Source organism: Pagrus pagrus, assembly GCF_965226575.1.
Source record: "Pagrus pagrus genome assembly, chromosome: 12".
In the NCBI taxonomy this organism is placed as follows: Eukaryota; Metazoa; Chordata; class Actinopteri; order Spariformes; family Sparidae; genus Pagrus; species Pagrus pagrus.
This window is the reverse complement of record NC_140196.1, coordinates 32,057,551-32,080,377: the sequence shown is the minus strand read 5'-3', so window position 1 is coordinate 32,080,377 and position 22,827 is coordinate 32,057,551. Positions and strand designations below refer to the sequence as shown.

General features: G+C 37.8%; 1 protein-coding gene across 2 annotated transcripts; it reads right to left on the bottom strand.

Annotated features, from left to right (window-relative positions):
* Window positions 1-3,858: 3,858 nt before the first annotated feature.
* Window positions 3,859-22,675, bottom strand: LOC311267064 (uncharacterized protein). Of its 2 annotated transcripts, none has more exons than XM_084369892.1 (5): window positions 22,371-22,675; window positions 6,959-7,092; window positions 6,611-6,758; window positions 4,586-4,853; window positions 3,859-4,097 (listed from the first exon to the last, which is right to left on the bottom strand). In XM_084369892.1, the coding sequence occupies exons 1-5, from the start codon at window positions 22,406-22,408 to the stop codon at window positions 3,900-3,902; spliced, it is 786 nt and encodes a 261-aa protein (XP_084226018.1). In that variant the 5' UTR covers window positions 22,409-22,675; the 3' UTR covers window positions 3,859-3,899. The 2 variants fall into 2 exon arrangements, with proteins under 2 accessions (XP_084226018.1, XP_084226017.1); XM_084369891.1 differs by lacking the exon at window positions 22,371-22,675 and adding an exon at window positions 8,200-8,601.
* Between the last annotated feature and the right edge of the window lie 152 nt (window positions 22,676-22,827).

Genomic DNA, 22,827 nt, shown 5'->3' with positions numbered 1-22,827 from the left:
TATCTGCATCTAGACACAGCAGTAGGCTAGATAGAGGAAATCATTCTTGACAGTGTTTTTTCAGTTAAATATGTTTTCTTTGAGATCGTATTCCCCCTAATGTTATCATGTCGAAAAAAAGTCGAATTAAAGTCACGTCGTGACGCGACGTCGATTGGACGTCTTTATCTAGACGCAGGTCGAGAAAACGTTTTCTGGCAGTGTTTATTCAGTTAAACCGCTCTAAAATGCATATTTAAATTAGGTCATATTTGCCATGATATTATTTTTTGATGTTGAAAAACAGTCGAATTAAAGTCACGACGTGACGCGACGTTGACTGGACGTCTTCATCTAGACGCAGGTCGAGAAAATGTTTGCTGGGTAGTGTAGCCTATATGAATTTGGGATTCAAACTGAATTAATTCGAATTGAGATTGCCTGCCTCTTCCTCATCCGGCATTTTGTCTTTCAGAGGCTGTAGAGGGCTCAATTTTAAAGCTAGCATGAGGATATTGTTATGTCATGAAATTAGAAAATCTAAGGAATCCGTTGGTATCAGCCATGACATGCTTGTCAAAAACTTGTCTTAATAATGCTCCAAATGCTAAAGGTTTTTTTTTTAAAAATAAGTAATTTCTAGACCTGTTATTTTATTATTATCTTCTCTTTTCAGGTAGCCATACAGATGCAAACGAATTTAAAGAATTTCTGTATAAAGCCTATCCAAAACTCAGACTAGGGGGTGGATTTGAGTTGCTCAAAATCTCTGGAACAACACGCAGTCGCCACCTGATCCGCATCCCCTGTCCCAATGAGGGTTATCATGTAAGACACCTGAAAGATCCCCAAACCCAGATTGGTCATGTCACTCTTTTCATACGACCACTCCAAAGGAACCTGAATCTGGACCCTGTAAGTTCCTCACTTTTGACTGGTGTTCCCATTTTAAAAATGCAGACTGTGAATGACAGTCACATAGTTATTGCTTTTGATGATTTTTAAAATGATCTTGTTTATAGGACAGTCGACCAGACTGCAGTAATGAGCTAATTGGACCACCTCAGAAATGTGTCGGGTGTGGAGAGGAGTTCCCTTTTTCACGCATAAAAGCTCATAGTGATGAATGCATGAGGTATGCTCTACAGAACTAAAATATCATGCTGCATGTGTAGTCAGCCATAAGGTGTAAAGCATTTTGAGTGAGTGTGTGTGTGTGTGTGTGTGTGTTAAACAATTGTAACTATACATGTCTAAGTGCAGGGCAGACATGACAGATCCGCACATCTAATGTTTCATTATTGTGGGCCCAAATATTAGTTATTTTGATGCCAACAATCCCTCTGAAAAGCCATATTGTTCATACATTGTTGTGCATCCAAATGTGGAGGATATAGATCCTGGATATTGGTCTTGAGGGAAAGTCTTAGAGTTTGAATGGAATTGATTGATTATATATATATGGCCATCCTTTTCTACTTTTAAACTTTAGTTTTACTAGATTGCAGTGTTTTTGTGAGTGTGTTATGCAATATAAAATATACTAGCCAAACTAACAAAAATTACCTCTTTTTACTCAAGACCATCACAGAGCAGTGGTGAGGTAGAGGTTGAGGTTTCCACAGAAAGTGCCAACTCCTCCTGAAGTGAAGGTAGATTTGTCAGCATGTTGACGAGGCCACAGGTGAGGGAGACATCAAGGGCCAACAACTCAAACTACTCGGTGCCACCTCAGGGTTGTGTGCCTGCTCCTGAGATGGTTGATCTAGATCCCACTGAAGAGAGAGGCTTCCCTGGTTTGTTACGTTATTAAATATTACATAATTTATTTCAATAACTTGTTGCACTCTGTATATTAATTGATCCAGTATTAATTTGAGCATTTGAACAACTACTTTTAGATTGGCAAATTGCACCAAATCCTACAGAGTCAGCAAAGAGATTCAAAGAAGCCATTTTAAGTCAGCACGCAACTGGAAAATTTTTAAGTCTTACCATGGATCTTCGAGACAGTGCAGTGGACAGGGAAAGGGCACTCCTTTCTTTTTATAAGATGGCTTATGTTGAGTGGGCTTGCCCCTTGACATGCACACTTAAGGGTAAATTGCTTACACATACAAAACTAAAGATAAAAAATATATATATTTTTTACAGTTTTCATTTAACTGATGTCTGTACCGTGTGTTCTGCTTTTTCAGGAGATCCAGCAATTGGTGATGGTGTGACTCGCCATTTCTTTGCAACCATCATGTCAAAAATTTTCAGTATGGGTTTGAGATAAATTTTGGTAAGTAAATATTCACTTTGGTGTTTGGTTGGTACCAGTTCCAGACTGAAAACAGATCTGTCTTCCCAGACCTTTACGTATACCCAGAGAATACTAACCTTTTTCGTAAATGTGAATGTCGCTGCTGTGAACCTTTAGGTTTCTACAGGATCAACCAGAATATTCAGTGGCTGATTGATATTTCCTTAACTAATTCTGTATGATAGTTAAATATCTATGTCCTTTACATTACTGTCTATATGCTTTGCTTTTCTCTTTGTATTCAAGTGCCAGGGAGAACTCTTCTTTTTGAGGGGAACAAGATCATCGGATTCCCTCCACTTCCCATCTGCTTTTGGAGAGTGACTTCTTTGTTGTTGCTGGTCGAATGATCGGTCATTCATTTCTACATGATGGGCCATGCTTTGGTGGACTGAGCCCAGCTATCCTGCATGTGCTCTTTGGTGGATCCCCAGAAGAAGCCACAATCGATATTAAGGACTGTGCTGACCTTGATATTCGTGAGAAAATCAAGTTGGTACGATTTTTCAAGTATGATTTTATTGATACAAATTGGGGCTAGGACGATAGAAATGTGGGACAGTGGCTTAAAAGGACACCCCCTATATATTTGTTTATTTGTTTTGACATGGACTGTTTGGTAATTGTTGTGGCTCAAAGGACAAGAGTAAGGCATTGTAATTCCAGAGTTTCACCACAAGAGGGAGTTTGTGGTTTAGGGTCGCTCTTTGTCAGGGCAGGTCAATACATGCATTGTGTTGTTCAGATGAAGCTCAGAGAGCAGTGCATGATTTACAATGCTGCATCACGTTTATGTTTGCAGGAGGAAATAAAAAAAACATACAACTCCAAACACACTGTGGATCATTCAAGTGTGCTACAAAAATAATAGATGATGTCAGGGAAAAAAATAAATATATTTTTGTAATTAATTCGTTCAATTTAAATACTGATAATTCAACTTGATCAACTTTATAGATACTCCCACTGTACAAAAGTGAAGCCTAAATATTACAGATATGAGCGCCGCCATCTTGTCAATTTGGAGCCAGTCTGTGCACACAAAAACGTTGTAATATTCCTCCATACTGCTCGTCCGCTGCAATCCAAGTGTCCTGAAGTGGCGACATCCAGAGTTTACTCGAAACGACGGCATAGGCTATAAAAGTGTACTAACGTGTACGACGTTGTTGTGTAGTTTTATGGACCTTTTCTCTCGGGCGCCTTTTGCAGCCGTTACATCCATGTTTACTGCCGGAGGGTACCAGCGCCGTGCTCCAACTGGACTTTGAGGAATAAAAAACTACACCGGATTTGTAATCAGCATGTGGGTGAGTCGATAATGACTGAATTTCGTTTTAAGGGTGAACTATTCCTTTAAACTTAATGGTTAAAAAAAATTGCTTATTGCAAAAAGTGTTTGTTTGCAGTCATATTGTACAATGTAAGTTTTGACATCTGGTATAAAATAAAAATGCTGTCATTACCATTCTTTTTACTTAAAAAAAAAAAAAATCATTTTAGACACTTGAAACAAAGATGTTTTTGGCAAATAAGAATGCGATTCAACACAAATATCAGAACTGCTAAACCACAATACCGGCTTCTTTATCAGAACTTGAGCAATATGGATTTACTGGAGCATTTCTGACAATAAGCTCACACTTTGTACATACGCATCCATCACATTGGACAGAGGGACATCAGGGTCTGGTAGACTTGCAACTTCCTGGTCAGTCAGTGAGCGCTGCAGCTGAACTTCAGGGACCACAACACCAGGCTGACGGTGACCACTCGGTCCAGTCCAGTCAACTCCAAACTCCATGTCAACCTGCAATTGCAAGAGCTGAGGTTAAGGGTCAATCAAAATCAAAGTCTTAAAGATTTTTATGGTAAATATGTCTACAGGACTGTAAGCCATATTCATTCATTTTACAGAACCTAGTTTAAAATATCACTTGTTTATCATCTGGGATTCTGTATATGCCCCAAAAACAGCTATGGCATCAGAAAGAGCTTGACTACGATTTCCAAGAGCCAATACATTAATTTTGAGAGCTAATATGTATTATTTTCTCTCTAAATCACTGCTCCTTGTTTGACCACAACATTGTAGCAATACCTTATTGTGTTGAAAGTGCCAATGATAGGCAATATAAATCCATCACATTTAGTTCCTGAACAACAAGCCACGATTAGTTACATTTTGCTACTGATACATGCACTTTATAATGGACATAAAGTGGAGATAATGTTGACAATATCCCATGTAGGAAATTAAAAGTTAAAGTAAAACAGAATTACTGAATAAATTCAAACCTGTATGGGGCCCTGCTGCGCCTCATGCTCATGGCGAGTCCACAGTTGCAGCGCTGAGTGGTTGCCCTCAGTGCGTAGTCTGTGGCAGTTCCAGCCACGCTGGAAAAACTGAAGGTGCTTCTGTATGTGGGGCACGAAGCACCAGTGCAGAGCATAGAGATGCATTTCATTGTCAGGATTGAGATGGCCTTCTCTCTCAAGGTTGGTAAAGATGGTGTAGAAGAGATCAAGAACTCCCACATAAACGTCTCTCCAGAGCCTTTCAATTCTGATGGGTATAAAGGAAAAACTGTTTATTCTACCTACAATGAACAAAGACACAACATACAGGAAAATACCTTTACCCAATACTTTTACCTACTGTTGGTGTATGACAACACTCCCATCAATGATAAGCACAGTAAATTAGAACTGAATTAAATAGGTAATAAGTGATGTATTCAATATTCAGTCTAAATAACAGTTAATGACAAAGTTTAATTTTAATCTCTTAAAAGGACAAGTTGATTTTTTTTTTAAGTTTGTCTTCAAACAATGCTCACATGCCCACATGTATGATGAAAGAGTTTTTGGTCGCTGTAGTTGTTCCTCTGTCCATCTATACTGGCTGTGGAAAATCTAATGCTAACCATTCTATTGTAAGTGATGGGTCGCCTTGTTCTGTGACTGCTGAAGCCTCATATTAGCTTCAGAATGAAGTTCAGCTGAACTACAGAATGAGGACTGTAGATTTGTCATCACTTACATTGGAATCACACTAGAATAGTAATCTTCTCCTGGTCAGTATAGATTACAGAGAGACAATAGGAGAACAACTCTTTCAATATTTACACTAACGTTAATGTTGAAAAGCTCATAATCTGCTGCCACAAAGCTTGATTGTATTAAGATAGACTTGAGGAGACAGGTTAAGTCAGTTTATATGGCCATCTTTTACAAAGTGTTATTTTGATAAATGTTTGAATGGAAGATTATGTTACCTTTGGTTATGGACACTCCTGCCAGCAATGTGTGAATTCCTGTTCAGTCCTCTATTAATCACCATGTAGCGTGCAACATCAACATTTTCCCCGCCTTTATCTGACCTCTCATGTGATGGCACACCATAGACACCGACAGCTTCCAGAAAGCTTTATTGGACCGTTGCTGCACGATTGTTGGTGGCGGCCATGCACATGGCGGCCATGCACAACAATATGCCATCTGAAATAGATACGTATGAGAACAGACTTAGATCAATACCACTACCTGTATCATGCATCTCTTTATGTGCAAGTTTAGGCCAGATTTACACAGAGCATACTGTATAAGCCTATTTGAACAGAACTTCTCTATCTGAAATCTTTAACACACAAGCATAAATAAAAATCCTGATTTCCTCTAGGTCAACATTTCTTTGTATTTATTTCCAGCTCACAAAATTTACACCCACACATGGCAAAGTGAATTTATACAAGGTTCTGGTGAGTATTTAGATTTAAAATAGCCTTTGAGGCCAGCTGCATGTTGTAGAGCTTTTAGTCTTTGGTCACTGACATTTTCTGTTTTTAGCACTGTACTCCATCATATTAGATTTCAAAGAAGACAATGGCTGAGGTTAAACTGTTGAGTGCAACTTTAATTTGGGAATATTGACATCAATACTGGGTGCACAGTGTGGGAGTCGTAGCCATTTTAGCCCCTGTCAGATTACAATTTCTACATTGCACAATCTACAATGGAGTACTGTGAAAAGTTAAAAGAACCAACCAGCGTAACTCTTAATTTTGGTGCTGGCAGAAGTCAGTAAAACTGATTTGCATGCACAAGAACATTGATGAATTAAATAATTTGATCCATCCACCATTGATAAATCCTAGTCTGGCTTTCAGTGACACTGGTAGGTTAATTAAAATAGATAGATGGGCTTTTGTAACTGCTCTGGATATACACTAAACTGGGTAGTAAGTATCTTACATTAGTACAATCTACAATAAAGTGGATGCTTGAGATGTTTTTTTTTGAGATGGAATGTTTTTTTGATACCTTATCAGTTTGTGATTTCCATCGATGTGCCATAAACTGTTCGGTGCTCTAACAGAATACTTCCTATGCCTTCTTGGGTTCAGCTGAAGGGTGCGCATCAAAACTCCACCAGGATCCACTCGCCGCATGGATTCCTGGACACGCTGTCCTATAATAGGCAAAACAATGCACAGATATGGTGTACTGAAAAAAAAAAAAGCATTCCCCAATCTGGCAGTGAATTCACAAATCCAGACTAGCACTAAATAAAGCAGTTTCCTCACATTGTGAGTAAATCAGCAAGTAGGCCAAATCCCAACATAAAATAACCCCCGAACAAATGAATGGGTAATAAATACAATTCCTTACTTTGTATGCGTATGCCTTGTGCATTCAGGTGCCCAACCATCATTTTGTATCCAGACATGGGATGCTGCTGCAGAATTTGGGTCACAGTTTCATCCAGACTGTTGTCCTCTATTGGAGTTAATAGATTGTGGACTCTGATCATCAAAAATGAAATGAAATGAAAGAAAAAAGTCACAAGAGGCAAAAAAGTAATGTCACCTATCTCACAGTACAAACAAAACAATGATCACAAGGAGTCTGTTGCTCTGTCGTTAGCTGCAGTGAAAGGTTTAGATTATTTTAAATCGATGTCACCTAAAACAAACCTCATTCCTGTTTAGTCTAAACTCAGCTGCTGTGTCCTGTAGAAATAACCTAAATACCTATCAGTTTATTAATTTTATTTATAATTTAAGTTAAAATCTTTCATATTGTATGAGTTTATAAATGCAACACTATCATGTATCAAACTAATGCAATTGTGCTGAAATGTCACATCTGACTCTGTTCACTTTTCCTCCAGAAATAGGGTTACAGATTATCCGACAAACTGAAGATGTTAATTAATGGCACCCATGTACAGTATCAACAAATGCAGCAGCACAAATCCACTACCTGTTAGGAGTACATATGATAAACTAAGTGTAGCGACTAATTGTCCAATTTAAAAGGCCGCTAAGAAACTCAGTGGGATCTTGTCTGCGACACGCTCGAATAAATCCATTCTTGACTCAAAGTGACTTTTTTAAAGTGTTTATTGACACAAAAAATGATATAAGTATATGGAAACAAAACGATACGTTATGGAAATAAAACGAAACGGTCAACAGAAAATATCGAGCCCCACTCACCCTCTTTGTCTAACCAGAACCGCCGTGCAACTGAAACAGGTAAAATGCCGTGAATCTACACCCAGGTGTTAATTGCCGGAAATAATAGTAACCAAAGAGCATGTGCAGGATAAACAATTAATAATACAGGCCAAACCCATTTTGGCTCCTACACTAAGTTTGTCAGTAATATAAGCATGTTAGTCACCAGTCCATCTGTCATTGAAAACCAAAGCATATAGGCCTATATCATCAAGTATTGTTAGACCTACTCCCAGTGCATATTAATGTAAGTTAATATCAGTAACGTTAGTTAATTTTTAGTTAACTTAAACTCAGATTACAGAGCAGTGCAAGGAGACATTATTACATATATTGCCACCTTTAAAAGAAGCTAAACGGGAAACCAGACAAAAAGACAATCCGGAGTACCTTATTCCGTACTGTGCCATCCTCCGACGAATTGTTCTCTCGCACACTCCGAACACCTGTGCTATTTCCTTAGCGGTGTGCCCCCAGAGAAGGTGTGCTTCGATTAAAGTGGGGGGTATATTGTACGACGGACGTCCAAGGGTCCCTTCTTCTGTCTCTGACAGGATGTAAAGTTGGCGGGCGACTTCTTCCAGACCGTCTAACACTGATAGCTCAGTTTGCACATCCATACCGGCGTTGAGCTGAGCCAAGTCATCCATCAATCTATCCAGACGAAACTGAACATAGTCGTTGGTTGCATGGTTCGCTAATGATCGCAATTCATTCGCAATTGCTCGTACAAAAACTGCCATAACTAAATCAGAACTGCAGCTAAGGGTTAGCTGAGCGGGCGGGCTGGTAGCCAACAACATCAGCGCCGCTAGTAAGGCAGAAGTAGTCGACCCGCATCGAGCACACTCCTGTAACCAATCATGTTGCTGACTGAGGTTAGGACCTCCTACCTCATTAACATATGGACAGAAATACAGAAATAAATAAATGTAGGTGTACAGAAATGTAGAAATAAATATAAAGCATTTATTTATTTATTCTTTTATTTATTTATTTATTGATACATTTATTTCAGCATTTATTTATTTATTTATTCATTTATTTCAGCATTTATTTATTTATTTATTGATTTATTTATTTATTTATGCATGTATTTATTTATTCCTGCATTTATTTATTTATGTATTTATTTCAACATTTATGTATACATTTCTTCATGCATTTATTTATTTATTTATACTTAAGTCATGTTTAGTCCTCCACAGCTGATGTGATAAAGCTAAAAGTCGGTTGGGGCCAGCTTTTTTACCGCAGACAACTCTTAAAACGGTAGACACGACGCAGCATTATGGCTGATGTAGGCCTATAGCTCACCTGATAGAGTAGCTCCCTCAGCAAGTAAATTCATCCTCAGCATAGTTAGTACCTTACTGTAAGTTAATGTCTTTTCTTTTCTCATCATCATGATGATTACTGCTAATATGTATATATATATATATAGTTTTTATGCCTTTTTTTTTCTTGAGCATCTGCCCCTCCAAAGGTCTCTGCACGGGCCTGACATGGACCATACAGGGACCGTTTTCAAGGATTTTTCTTTGTCAGGAATAGTTGAATTTGGATAAATATCATGGCAATTATGGTGAAAACTCACTTCTGTCAACTTTGAGCATTTCAGAGCGAGAGACGGTGTTTTTGAACTGTGAAGTAGACTATGTTGTATTTCAATGAATAAAGGTTTTTCAAACAAGTTTCCTAGCCTGGACATGCTAAATTTGGATCTATTTTAAGGCAAGGATGGTTTCACCTGTCCTTTAATTCATTTATGGTGGAAACTTACTCTTGTCAATTTAGAGCGTTTCAGAGTGAGAGAAGCGTCTTTTTGCACTGTGCAGTATTTCTTTTGTGTATATCTACTGTGATGTGTATTTCTACTGTGTATTTCTATTGTATGCTTTGAATTTACTATCTTTTTCTACTGTGTGCTGGGTTTTCTACTGTGTATTTCCACAGTGTTGTGTGTATTTCTACTGTTTTATGTGTATTTCTACTTTGTGCTCTGTATTTCTGTGTATTTCTACTTTGTGCTCTGTATTGCTACTGTGTATTTCTACTGTGTATTTCGACTGTGTGCTGTGTATTTCTACTGTATATTTCCACTGTGTGATGTTTATTTCCACTGTGTATTTCTACTGTGTTTTTCTGCTGTGTGCTATGCACAGCTATTGTGTATTTCTACTGTGTAATGTGTATTTCTACAATGTATTTCTACTGTGATGTGTATTTCCATTTTGATGTGTATTTCTACTGTGTATTTCGATTGTGTGCTATGTATTTCTAGTGTATTTGCACTGTGTGCTGTTTATTTCTACTGTGATGTGTATTTCTACTGTGTATTTCTATTGTTGGCTCTGTATTTCTACTGTGTATTTCTCTTGTCTGCTCTGTATTTCTACTGTGTATTTCGACTGTGTGCTATGTATTTCTAGTGTATTTGTACTGTGTGCGGTGTATTTCTGCTGTGTATTTCTATTGTGATGTGCTTTTCTACTGTGTATTTCGACTGTTTGCTATGTATTTCTTGTGTATCTGTATTGTGTGCCGTGTATTTCTAATGTGTGTTTCTATTGTGATGTGTATTTCTACTGTATATTTCTACTGTGTATTTCTACTGTGTATTTCTATTGTTGTGTATTTCTACTGTGATGTGTATTTATACTGTGTATTTCGACTGTGTGCTATGTGTTTCTAGTGTATTTGTACTGTGTGCTGTGTATTTATACTGTGTATTTCTATTGTGATATGTATTTCTACTGTATATTTCCACTGTGTGATGTTTATTCCTACTGTGTATTTCTACTGTTTTTTTCTGCTGTGTGCTATGCACAGCTATTGTGTATTTCTACAATGTATTTCTACTGTGATGTGTATTTCCATTGTGATGTGTATTTCTACTGTGTATTTCAACTGTGTGCTATGTATTTCTAGTGTATTTGCATTGTGTGCTATTTATTTCTACTGTGTATTTCTATTGTGATGTGTATTTCTACTGCGTATTTCTATTGTTGGCTCTGTATTTCTATTGTGATGTGTATTTCTACTGTGTAGTTCTATTGTTGGCTCTGTATTTCTACTGTGTATTTCTCTTGTCTGCTCTGTATTTCTACTGTGTATTTCTCTTGTCTGCTCTGTATTTCTACTGTGCATTTCGACTGTGTGCTATGTATTTCTAGTGTATTTGTACTGTGTGCAGTGTATTTCTACTGTGTATTTCTATTGTGATGTGTTTTTCTACAGTGTATTTCGACTGTTTGCTATGTATTTATTGTGTACCTGTACTGTTTCCGTGTATTTCTAATGTGTGTTTCTATTGTGATGTGTATTTCTATTGTGATGTCTATTTCTACTGTGATGTGTATTTCTACTGTATATTTATACTGTGTATTTCTATTGTGATGTGTATTTCTACTGTGTGATGTGTATTTCTACTGTGTGCTATGTATTTCTAGTGTATTTCTACTGTGTAATGTGTATTTCTACAATGTATTTCTACTGTGATGTGTATTTCCATTTTGATGTGTATTTCTACTGTGTATTTCGATTGTGTGCTATGTATTTCTAGTGTATTTGCACTGTGTGCTGTTTATTTCTACTGTGATGTGTATTTCTACTGTGTATTTCTATTGTTGGCTCTGTATTTCTACTGTGTATTTCTCTTGTCTGCTCTGTATTTCTACTGTGTATTTCGACTGTGTGCTATGTATTTCTAGTGTATTTGTACTGTGTGCGGTGTATTTCTGCTGTGTATTTCTATTGTGATGTGCTTTTCTACTGTGTATTTCGACTGTTTGCTATGTATTTCTTGTGTATCTGTATTGTGTGCCGTGTATTTCTAATGTGTGTTTCTATTGTGATGTGTATTTCTACTGTATATTTCTACTGTGTATTTCTACTGTATATTTCTACTGTGTATTTCTATTGTTGTGTATTTCTACTGTGATGTGTATTTATACTGTGTATTTCGACTGTGTGCTATGTGTTTCTAGTGTATTTGTACTGTGTGCTGTGTATTTATACTGTGTATTTCTATTGTGATATGTATTTCTACTGTATATTTCCACTGTGTGATGTTTATTCCTACTGTGTAGTTCTACTGTTTTTTTCTGCTGTGTGCTATGCACAGCTATTGTGTATTTCTACAATGTATTTCTACTGTGATGTGTATTTCCATTGTGATGTGTATTTCTACTGTGTATTTCAACTGTGTGCTATGTATTTCTAGTGTATTTGCATTGTGTGCTATTTATTTCTACTGTGTATTTCTATTGTGATGTGTATTTCTACTGCGTATTTCTATTGTTGGCTCTGTATTTCTATTGTGATGTGTATTTCTACTGTGTAGTTCTATTGTTGGCTCTGTATTTCTACTGTGTATTTCTCTTGTCTGCTCTGTATTTCTACTGTGCATTTCGACTGTGTGTTATGTATTTCTAGTGTATTTGTACTGTGTGCAGTGTATTTCTACTGTGTATTTCTATTGTGATGTGTTTTTCTACAGTGTATTTCGACTGTTTGCTATGTATTTATTGTGTACCTGTACTGTTTCCGTGTATTTCTAATGTGTGTTTCTATTGTGATGTGTATTTCTATTGTGATGTCTATTTCTACTGTGATGTGTATTTCTACTGTATATTTATACTGTGTATTTCTATTGTGATGTGTATTTCTACTGTGTGATGTGTATTTCTACTGTGTGCTATGTATTTCTAGTGTATTTCTACTGTGTAATGTGTATTTCTACAATGTATTTCTACTGTGATGTGTATTTCCATTTTGATGTGTATTTCTACCGTGTATTTCGATTGTGTGCTATGTATTTCTAGTGTATTTGCACTGTGTGCTGTTTATTTCTACTGTGTATTTCTATTGTGATGTGTATTTCTACTGTGTAGTTCTATTGTTGGCTCTGTATTTCTACTGTGTATTTCTCTTGTCTGCTCTGTATTTCTACTGTGTATTTCTCTTGTCTGCTCTGTATTTCTACTGTGCATTTCGACTGTGTGCTATGTATTTCTAGTGTATTTGTACTGTGTGCAGTGTATTTCTACTGTGTATTTCTATTGTGATGTGTTTTTCTACAGTGTATTTCGACTGTTTGCTATGTATTTATTGTGTACCTGTACTGTTTGCCGTGTATTTCTAATGTGTGTTTCTATTGTGATGTGTATTTCTATTGTGATGTCTATTTCTACTGTGATGTGTATTTCTACTGTATATTTATACTGTGTATTTCTATTGTGATGTGTATTTCTACTGTGATGTGTATTTCTACTGTGTGCTATGTATTTCTAGTGTATTTGTACTGTGTGCTGTGTATTTTGACTGTGTATTTCTATTGTGATGTGTATTTCTACTGTATATTTCCACTGTGTGCTATGCACAGCTAGTGTGTATTTCTACTGTGTAATGTGTATTTCTACAATGTATTTCTACTGTGATGTGTATTTCCATTGTGCTGTTTATTTCTACTGTGTATTTCTATTGTGATGTGTATTTCTACTGTGTATTTCTATTGTTGGCTCTGTATTTCTATTGTGATGTGTATTTCTACTGTGTATTTCTATTGTGATGTGTATTACTACTGTGTATTTCTATTGTGATGTGTTTTTTTACAGTGTATTTCGACTCTTTGCTATGTATTTATTGTGTATCTGTACTGTTTGCCGTGTATTTTTAATGTGTGTTTCTATTGTGATGTGTATTTCTATTGTGATGTCTATTTCTACTGTGATGTGTATTTCTACTGTATATTTCTACTGTGTATTTCTATTGTGATGTGTATTTCTACTGTGATGTGTATTTCTACTGTGTGCTATGTATTTCTAGTGTATTTGTACTGTGTGCTGTGTATTTTGACTGTGTATTTCTATTGTGATGTGTATTTCTACTGTATATTTCCACTGTGTGCTATGCACAGCTAGTGTGTATTTCTACTGTGTAATGTGTATTTCTACAATGTATTTCTACTGTGATGTGTATTTCCATTGTGCTGTTTATTTCTACTGTGTATTTCTATTGTGATGTGTATTTCTACTGTGTATTTCTATTGTTGGCTCTGTATTTCTATTGTGATGTGTATTTCTACTGTGTATTTCTATTGTGATGTGTATTACTACTGTGTATTTCTATTGTGATGTGTTTTTTTACAGTGTATTTCGACTCTTTGCTATGTATTTATTGTGTATCTGTACTGTTTGCCGTGTATTTCTAATGTGTGTTTCTATTGTGATGTGTATTTCTATTGTGATGTCTATTTCTACTGTGATGTGTATTTCTACTGTATATTTCTACTGTGTATTTCTATTGTGATGTGTGTTTCTACTGTGATGTGTATTTCTACTGTGTATTTCGACTGTGTGCTATGTATTTCTACTGTGTATTTCTATTGTGATGTGTATTTCTACTGTATATTTCCACTGTGTGATGTTTATTTCTACTGTGTATTTCTACAATGGATTTCTACTGTGATGTGTATTTCTACTGTGTATTTCGACTGTGTGCTATGTATTTCTAGTGTATTTGTAGTGTGTGCTGTGTATTTCTACTGTGTATTTCTATTGTCTGCTCTGTATTTATACTGTGATGTGTATTTCCACTGTGTATATCTGTTGTCTGCTCTGTATTTCTATTGTGATGTGTATTTCTACTGTGTATTTCTATTGTGATGTGTATTACTACTGTGTATTTCTATTGTGATGTGTTTTTTTACAGTGTATTTCGAGTCTTTGCTATGTATTTATTGTGTATCTGTACTGTTTGCCGTGTATTTCTAATGTGTGTTTCTATTGTGATGTGTATTTCTATTGTGATGTCTATTTCTACTGTGATGTGTATTTCTACTGTATATTTCTACTGTGTATTTCTATTGTGATGTGTGTTTCTACTGTGATGTGTATTTCTACTGTGTATTTCGACTGTGTGCTATGTATTTCTACTGTGTATTTCTATTGTGATGTGTATTTCTACTGTATATTTCCACTGTGTGATGTTTATTTCTACTGTGTATTTCTACAATGGATTTCTACTGTGATGTGTATTTCTACTGTGTATTTCGACTGTGTGCTATGTATTTCTAGTGTATTTGTACTGTGTGCTGTGTATTTCTACTGTGTATTTCTATTGTCTGCTCTGTATTTATACTGTGATGTGTATTTCCACTGTGTATATCTGTTGTCTGCTCTGTATTTATACTGTGATGTGTATTTCCACTGTGTATATCTGTTGTCTGCTCTGTATTTCTAAAGTGTATTTTGACTCTGTGCTGTGTATTTCTACTGTGCATTTATATTGTTGGCTCTGTATTTCTACTGTGTATTTCGACTGTGTGCTATGTATTTCTAGTGTATTTGTACTGTGTGCTGTGTATTTCTACTGTGTATTTCTACTGTGATGTGTATTTCTACTGTGTATGTCTATTGTGCACAGTAGAAATAAAGAGCAAACAATAGAAATACACAGTAGAAATATACATCTCAGTAGAAATACACATCACAATAGGAATACACAGTAGAAATACAAATCACAGTAGAAATACACATCACAATAGAAATACACAGTAGAAATACACTTCACAATAGAAATAAACATCACAATAGAAATACACAGTAGAAATACACAACACACAGTACAAATACACTAGAAATACATAGAACAGTCAAAATACACTAGACATACATAGCACACAGTCGAAATACAGAGTAGAAATACACATCACAATCGAAATACACAGTAGAAATACACAGTAGAAATACATAGCACACAGTATGAATACACTAGAAATGCATAGCACACAGTCGAAATACACAGTAGAAATACAGAGAAGTAAAGAGAAATACACAGTAGAAATACAGAGCCAACAATAGAAATACACAGTAGAAATACACATGACAATAGAAATACACAGTAGAAATACAGAGCCAACAATAGGAATACACAGTAGAAATACAGAGCCAACAATATAAATACACAGTAGAAATACACATCACAATAGAAATACACAGTAGAAATACACAGAGTCAAAATACACTTTAGAAATACAGAGCAGACAATAGAAATACACAGTGGAAATACACTTCACAGTATAAATACAGAGCAGACAATAGAAATAAACAGTAGAAATACACAACACACAGCGCAAATACACTAGAAATACATAGCACAAATTCGAAATACACAGTAGAAATACACATCACAATGGAAATACACATCACAGTAGAAATACACAGTAGAAATACACAGCACACAGTGCAAATACACTAGAAATACATAGCACACAGTGGAAATACACAGTAGAAATACAGAGCACACAGTAGAAATACACTAGAAATACACATCACAGTAGAAATATACAGTAGATATAGATCACAGTAGAAATACACAGTAGAAATACACAGCACAAAGTCAAAATACACTTTAGAAATACAGAGCAGACAATAGAAATACACAGTAGAAATACACATCACAATAGAAATACACATCACAGTAGATATACACAGTAGAAATGCACAGCACACAGTACAAATACACTAGAAATACATAGCACACAGTCGAAATACACAGTAGAAATACAGAGCAGACAAGATAAATACACAGTAGCAATACACATCACAATAGAAATACACAGTAGAAATACACATCACAGTTCAAATACACATCACAGTAGAAATACACAGCACACAGTGCAAAAACAAAAGAAACACATAGCACACAGTCAAAATACACAGTAGAAATAAAGAGCAGACGATAGAAATACACAGTAGAAATACACATCTCAGTAGAAATACACATTACAATAGAAATACACAGTAGAAATACAAATCACAGTAGAAATCAGAATCAGAATACTTTATTAATCCCTGGGGGGAAATTGTTGTAGTTCCAGATGCTCCATGCAAAGCAGAGATAAAATACAGCATGAATGGAACAAGAGATAGATATAAATGCAATAGTAAAGTAGACAACAAATAAAATAAAATAAAATAGAAAAATATAGTAGACAATCTCAATCTCAAGTGTACAATGACCACTCCAAGTATGTACATATATACAGTGCAATAAAAAATATGGCATATGTGAAATATACATAGATACACATATATATACATATATAAATATATATATATATATATATATATATACATAGCCATTTGAGTCCGATCAGAGGGAGGAGTTGTAAAGTTTAATGGCCACAGGTAGGAAAGACTTCCTGTGGCGCTCAGTGGTGCACTTTGGAGCAATTAGTCTCTCGCTGAAGATGCTCCCACAACGTCACTGGCCTTCCTGATCAGCTTGTTGAGTCTGCTGGCGTCTGCTATTCTCAGCCTGCTGCCCCAGCACACAACAGCAAACAGAATAGCACTGGCCACCACAGACTCATAGAACATCCTCAGCATAGTCCGGCAGATGTTAAAGGAGCGAGCCTCCTCAGAAAATATAGGCGGCTCTGTCCCTTCTTGAAAAGGGCATCAGTGTTCTTAGTCCAGTCCAGTTTATTGTCTATGAACACCCCCAGATATTTGTAGTGTTCAACAATGTCCACAATAATGTGGCATAAGCCCCAGGATGGAAACTGGGGTCACTGGTTTCCTGGTTCTCCTCAGATCCACCACCAGCTCTTTAGTCTTTGTTGTGTTGAGCTGCAGGTGGTTCAGCTCACACCATGTGACAAAGTTGTCCACCACAGTCCTGTATTCAGCCTTGCTGGTACATCCAACAACAGCAGGGTCATCAGAAAACTTCTGAAGATGGCACGACTCTGTCTGGTAGCTGAAGTCCGTGGTGTAAAGGGTGAAGAGGAAAGGAGAGAGGACAGTCCCTTGTGGGCCCCGGTGTTGGTGACCACAGCATCTGACACACAGTGCCGCAAGCGCACGTACTGTGGTCGGCCAGTGAGGTAATCCACAATCCAGGACACGGGGGGGATCCACCAGCATCGCCGTCAGCTTGTCACCCAGTAGAGCAGGCCTGATGGTATTGAAAGCACTGGAGAAGTCAAAGAACGTGACCCTCACAGTGCTCCCCGGCTTGTCCAGGTGGGCGTAGACACGGTTCAGCAGGAAGATAATGGCATCCTCGACTCCAATCCGGGGCTGGTAGGCGAACTGGAGGGGATCCAGGTGCGGCCTGACCATAGGCCTGAGCTGCTCCAGGACGAGTCTCTCAAGGGTCTTCATGATATGTGACGTCAGTACCACCGGTCGGTAGTCCGAGAAACCACTGGGCTGCGGCGTCTTTGGCACTGGAACGAGGCAGGACGTCTTCCATATCACAGGGACCTTCTAGAGGCTAAGGCTCATGTTGAAGACACGATAAAGCACTCCACAGAGCTGTTCGGCGCAGGCTCTGAGAACCCGTGGGCTGACACCGTCAGGGCCTGCAGCCTTACCGGTGGGGAGTTTGCTCAGCTGTCTCCTGACATGAAGCAGTGTAAACAGTGCAGGTCGAGGAGGGGGAGAGTTGGAGTCCATAATGAGAGGAGGCCAGGTAGCATGGGAGCCAGAGGAGGTGTGAGGAGTGGGGGATGGGTGTGAGGTGCTCAAGAAGTTGGGGGGGGTCTGAAGCCACGACAATAGCATGTGAGAATTCACCGGGTAGCCTACATAGTAGGGACGGAGACCCACAGCTAACAGTTCAATATCCGGGCTGCAGATGGGGTCTTTGATAGTGATGTGACCAGGATTGCACCACCTGTTGTTCACATAAACAGCAAGCCCCCATCCTTTGCGCTTACCGCTCATAGTGCAGTCCCTGTCAGCCCAGACAGTGTGGAAACCCTCCATGGAAACATTGTGGTCATGAACATCCGTGTATAGCCATGACTCCGAGAAAATCATCAGACTACATTCCCGGTATTCCTGATGATTCCGGGTTAGCGCTGAAAGTTCGTCCATCTTATTCCCCCATTGTTCAACAGAACAAGTAAGATAAAGAAAAAAGGAGAAAGTTGAACACAAAGTTAAAGTTAGCAGGAGCGACTGGAACAGGCTGCATACACTGCGGCGCATGCGCATAAAGACACATCACAATAGAAATACACAAATACACATCACAATAGAAATACACAATAGAAATACACAGTAGAAATACAAATCACAGTAGAAATACACATCACAATAGAAATACACAATCAAAATACACAGCACACAGTACAAATACACTAGAAATACATAACACACAGTCGAAATACACTAGAAATACACATCACAGTAGAAATACACAGTAGAGATATAGATCACAGTAGAAATATATGACAGGCCGTTTAGGAAATTATTCATATTTGCTCTCACACACACCACTATACTCATACACACGCGCACATACCACTATACTCTCTTACACACACCAGTATACTCATACGCACACACTAGTATACTCTCTTACACACACTAGTATACTCAAGCACACACACCACTATACTGTGTATGAGTATACTAGTGTGTGCATGAGTATAGTAGTGTGTATGAGTATACTAGTGTGTGCATATGAGTATAGTAGTGTGTGTAAGAGTATAATAGTGTGTGCGTATGACTATAATAGTGTGCGTATGAGTATAATAGTGTGTGTGTGTATGACTATAATAGTGTGTGTAAGACAGTATAGTAGTGTGTGTGTGTGTGAGTATAGTGGTATGATGAGGATTCAGGTGAAAGCAAATGACCGACAGAGAGGGTCTCAACCATGGTCTCAAGCAAGCAGTTGACCTCCTAAATAACATATTAAATGACAGACAACTGCTAACAACAATGTCGGAGACACAGAGAGTTTCATCAGCAACATCCCAACCACCAGCCGTTGACGAGGAATTAAAGCGTCTTTTTCGGCCAGGATCTAGTAGCAGCAGTGGAGCCTTTCGGGCTGGTTCAAGTAGGCCTAGTGGCAGTGGAGCCGCTAACGGACCCCGCTACCAAACACAAAGGTGTTTTGGTGGATGGGCATCAAAGTCCAGGAGGAGGTAAGTTGAATGAATAACATTTATTTATCCTAAGTTTCATAGGCTATCGGTATCTGTTTTTATTTAGGCTGACTGTTGAAAGACGTGACAGGCTATGTATAAAAAATGAATGCTGTTGTAGTACTCTGTCTGAGTGGTGAAACGGAGTCCAACGTCGCTAGCGGCTACATTTGATTGGTGAAACGCAGTCATGTGAACGAGCATCTGTAGGAAGTACCTTCGTCAAAACAGAAACAAACACATCGTGCATTGTTGTTTGATAAATGACTTATAACCTTGTTGCAAGGAGAGTGGAGGCTCCTTCCACACTGTGGCTGAAAACCAAACCTGCAATCAGAGCCTCTGACCCGGTGTCACAGCTCTCCTCTCGGTGGCACAGAGTCCGCGAGAGAGCAAGTGAGAGAGTGTGAGTGAGTAAGGAACAAATGTCTACCAACTTGTATAGTAGAATTAAAAAATAGGCATTGTGAGGACCTTTTTCCTGGTCCTCACTAGAGAAATGATTGTTTTATGATAAAGTCTAGTTAGGTTTACAATTTGGAAAAGATTCAGTGCATCTCTAATTCAAAAAGTTGAACTTTAATAGTCTACCTTTCATTGCACATCACGAAATATTCCAAACCTTTTTTGTTTAAGTCTGGATGGTTATGGCATATAGCTCACATTACAGAAAACAATTTAAAAAAGGATTCAGACCTGAACTGACCTAAGACGCCACAAATCGATTGATGATTTATCATTATAATAAACATGCTCTGAAAATGCGTGCGGCCCACCTATCTGACCATCCTATCTGGCCGATAGGCAGCCAGGTTAGGTCAGGCCAGGTTAGGTGGTCAGATAGGTGGGCCGCAAATGCTTTGTAGATTTAGAAGACTTCTTTAGAGTCAACCTCATAGAATCAGGTCCAAATGGGTTAAAATACAAAAGTGTCAACCTTCTGATAAATATGTTCATTTTTGCACTCAATACTTTGTTGAGGCCTGTTTTAGAAAAAATTACTGCATCACTGGGTGTGGTACGGAACTGATCAGCCTGTGGTACTGCTGAGGTGTTCTAGAAGCCCATTATGCTTTGATAGTGACCAACGCGTTGTAAACTTGTAGATCGGCTATTTTCCGACTATTGTCAAGCTATTTTTGATGCCTGTAGGGGCGGCTGTAGCTCAGGAGGTAGAGCGAGTCGTCTAGTGATCGGAAGGTCACTGGTTCAAATCCCAGCTCCCCCGAGTTACATGTCGAAGTATCCTTGAGCAAGATACTAAACCCCAAATTGCTCCTGATGAGCAGCTGGTGCCTTGCATAGCAGCCTCCGGCATCATTGTATGAATGTGTGTGTGAATGTGGCATGTGTTGTAAAGCACTTTGAGCTGTCCAAGAGGACTGGAAAAGCGCTATACAGGGTTCCCACACATTTTCATGGACAACATTTCAAAACTTTTCCATGACTTTTCAAGGACCCATAATAACATTTCCATGACCATTCACAACCTATATAAGTACACGAACAGAACTGTATAGTATACTTTACTCCAACTGTTAATTATTGTATGAAAACTAAACAGTAAACCTTTCTAAATCTCTAATAGTTGGTTATGTTCGTATTCACTTAAAATACTTTTTGACATTTAACATGATAAATATTGTACATAAAATATAAAAAGCAGAGGCTAATTATGTTTATGTTGATATGGTTTCAAGTAACTACTCCTGCCCTCCACATGTGCGCTGAGATTGCTTGCATAGTTAAAACACATAGCCTCATCTCTTCAAAAGATCTTCAGGTTAACAGTACAATCAGACACATAAGCTTCTTGTGTCATGAAATACATTTTCCATATTAAATTCAGATGTTTGTACTGAACTACTGTTACGCTATTCAAAGGTCAATTAAGTATGAAAAGCATGGATTAAAGCAAAGAAAAAATCTTTTGACTGAAATGTTTTTTTTCGAGCTGCAGCCAAGTCATATTCCCAATTTGTAATTTGTGAAACATGTAACAGGGCACGTTACTTGACACGTGCTAAAAAAATAAGATAAGATTTACAGCCTCACCCCACACCATATTCTCTAATGCAGACATCAAGTTTAAATATTTGACCAACAGTGTTTTACAGGAGGATGATCTGAACAGCTGTTCTATTCACACTTAAAATGTTTTTTGTCTTTTCAATGTAATTTTCAATCTATGAAATCAATCTGTGCCCTTTGTTTTGCCAAGCTTCTCTCAAGTTTTACTCTTTCAAATAATCAACCATCTACAGAACTTTTCAGTACGCTATTTTTCTACTGCTTCTTCTCATCATCATCATTAATTATTATTAATAATATTGTTTAAAGTGAGCCTCTTATCGTTTAAATACATCATACAAGCAGCAACTTTTGCAGCCTTGTCAGTCTGATGGCGAGTTATCTTTCTGTCATCACTAGCATACTGTTAATAATCAAAGAAGCTCTGAGGCTTTGTTCTATATGTTATAATACAAGATTTAAGCATTGAGCTACAATCAGGCAACATTCATGATTCTGTACAGTCAAACTAACCAAAAACTTCTTATTGATCATCATTATAAAGTTTCAGGGTGTTCCTGTAACCATGGTAACTCACGGTGCCAGAGGGGAGGGAGAGACGCTGAATGAAGCCATTTACACAGATACACTGCAGACAAAGTCCAGACTATAGTTGTTATTTCACACATGTAGCACACAACAGGAGACTCTCTGTGTCAGACGAGTTCTCACGTGCTGACTAAACTCAGCTGATAACGTAGCAGCGCGACGAGTCCTTGCTAGCTAAGCAGCTAAACTTTAGCGCCGCTCCGTGTTCAGATCCCGCCCTGTGTGGGTCACTGCACTGTCATTGGTCAGGCGTGCACACGCCGTTAACGATACAATTGGCTGTAGAGTGTGACAACCTGTCAATAAACATCAGCCAACAGTTCCTCCGATCTACATTGATCTCACAAGTCACCTCTGTGAAGTCTGAATGATGGAAATCCGTCATAGCGACGGAGAACTTTAATCCATGGAAAAGTGTATTTTTTGATAAAGACAGGAAGAGAGGC

What these genes read in the sequence shown, in the direction of transcription:
- LOC311267064 (XM_084369891.1), bottom strand. Translation starts at nt 8,552, where the DNA reads ATGGCAGTTTTTGTACGAGCAATTGCGAATGAATTGCGATCATTAGCG. An exon ending in ATGGCACAGTACGGAATAAG is followed by an intron (nt 7,093 to 8,199) that starts GTACTCCGGATT and finishes TTTGATGATCAG; the next exon opens with AGTCCACAATCTATTAACTC. An exon ending in CGCAGCAGGGCCCCATACAG is followed by an intron (nt 4,098 to 4,585) that starts GTTTGAATTTAT and finishes TTGCAATTGCAG; the next exon opens with GTTGACATGGAGTTTGGAGT.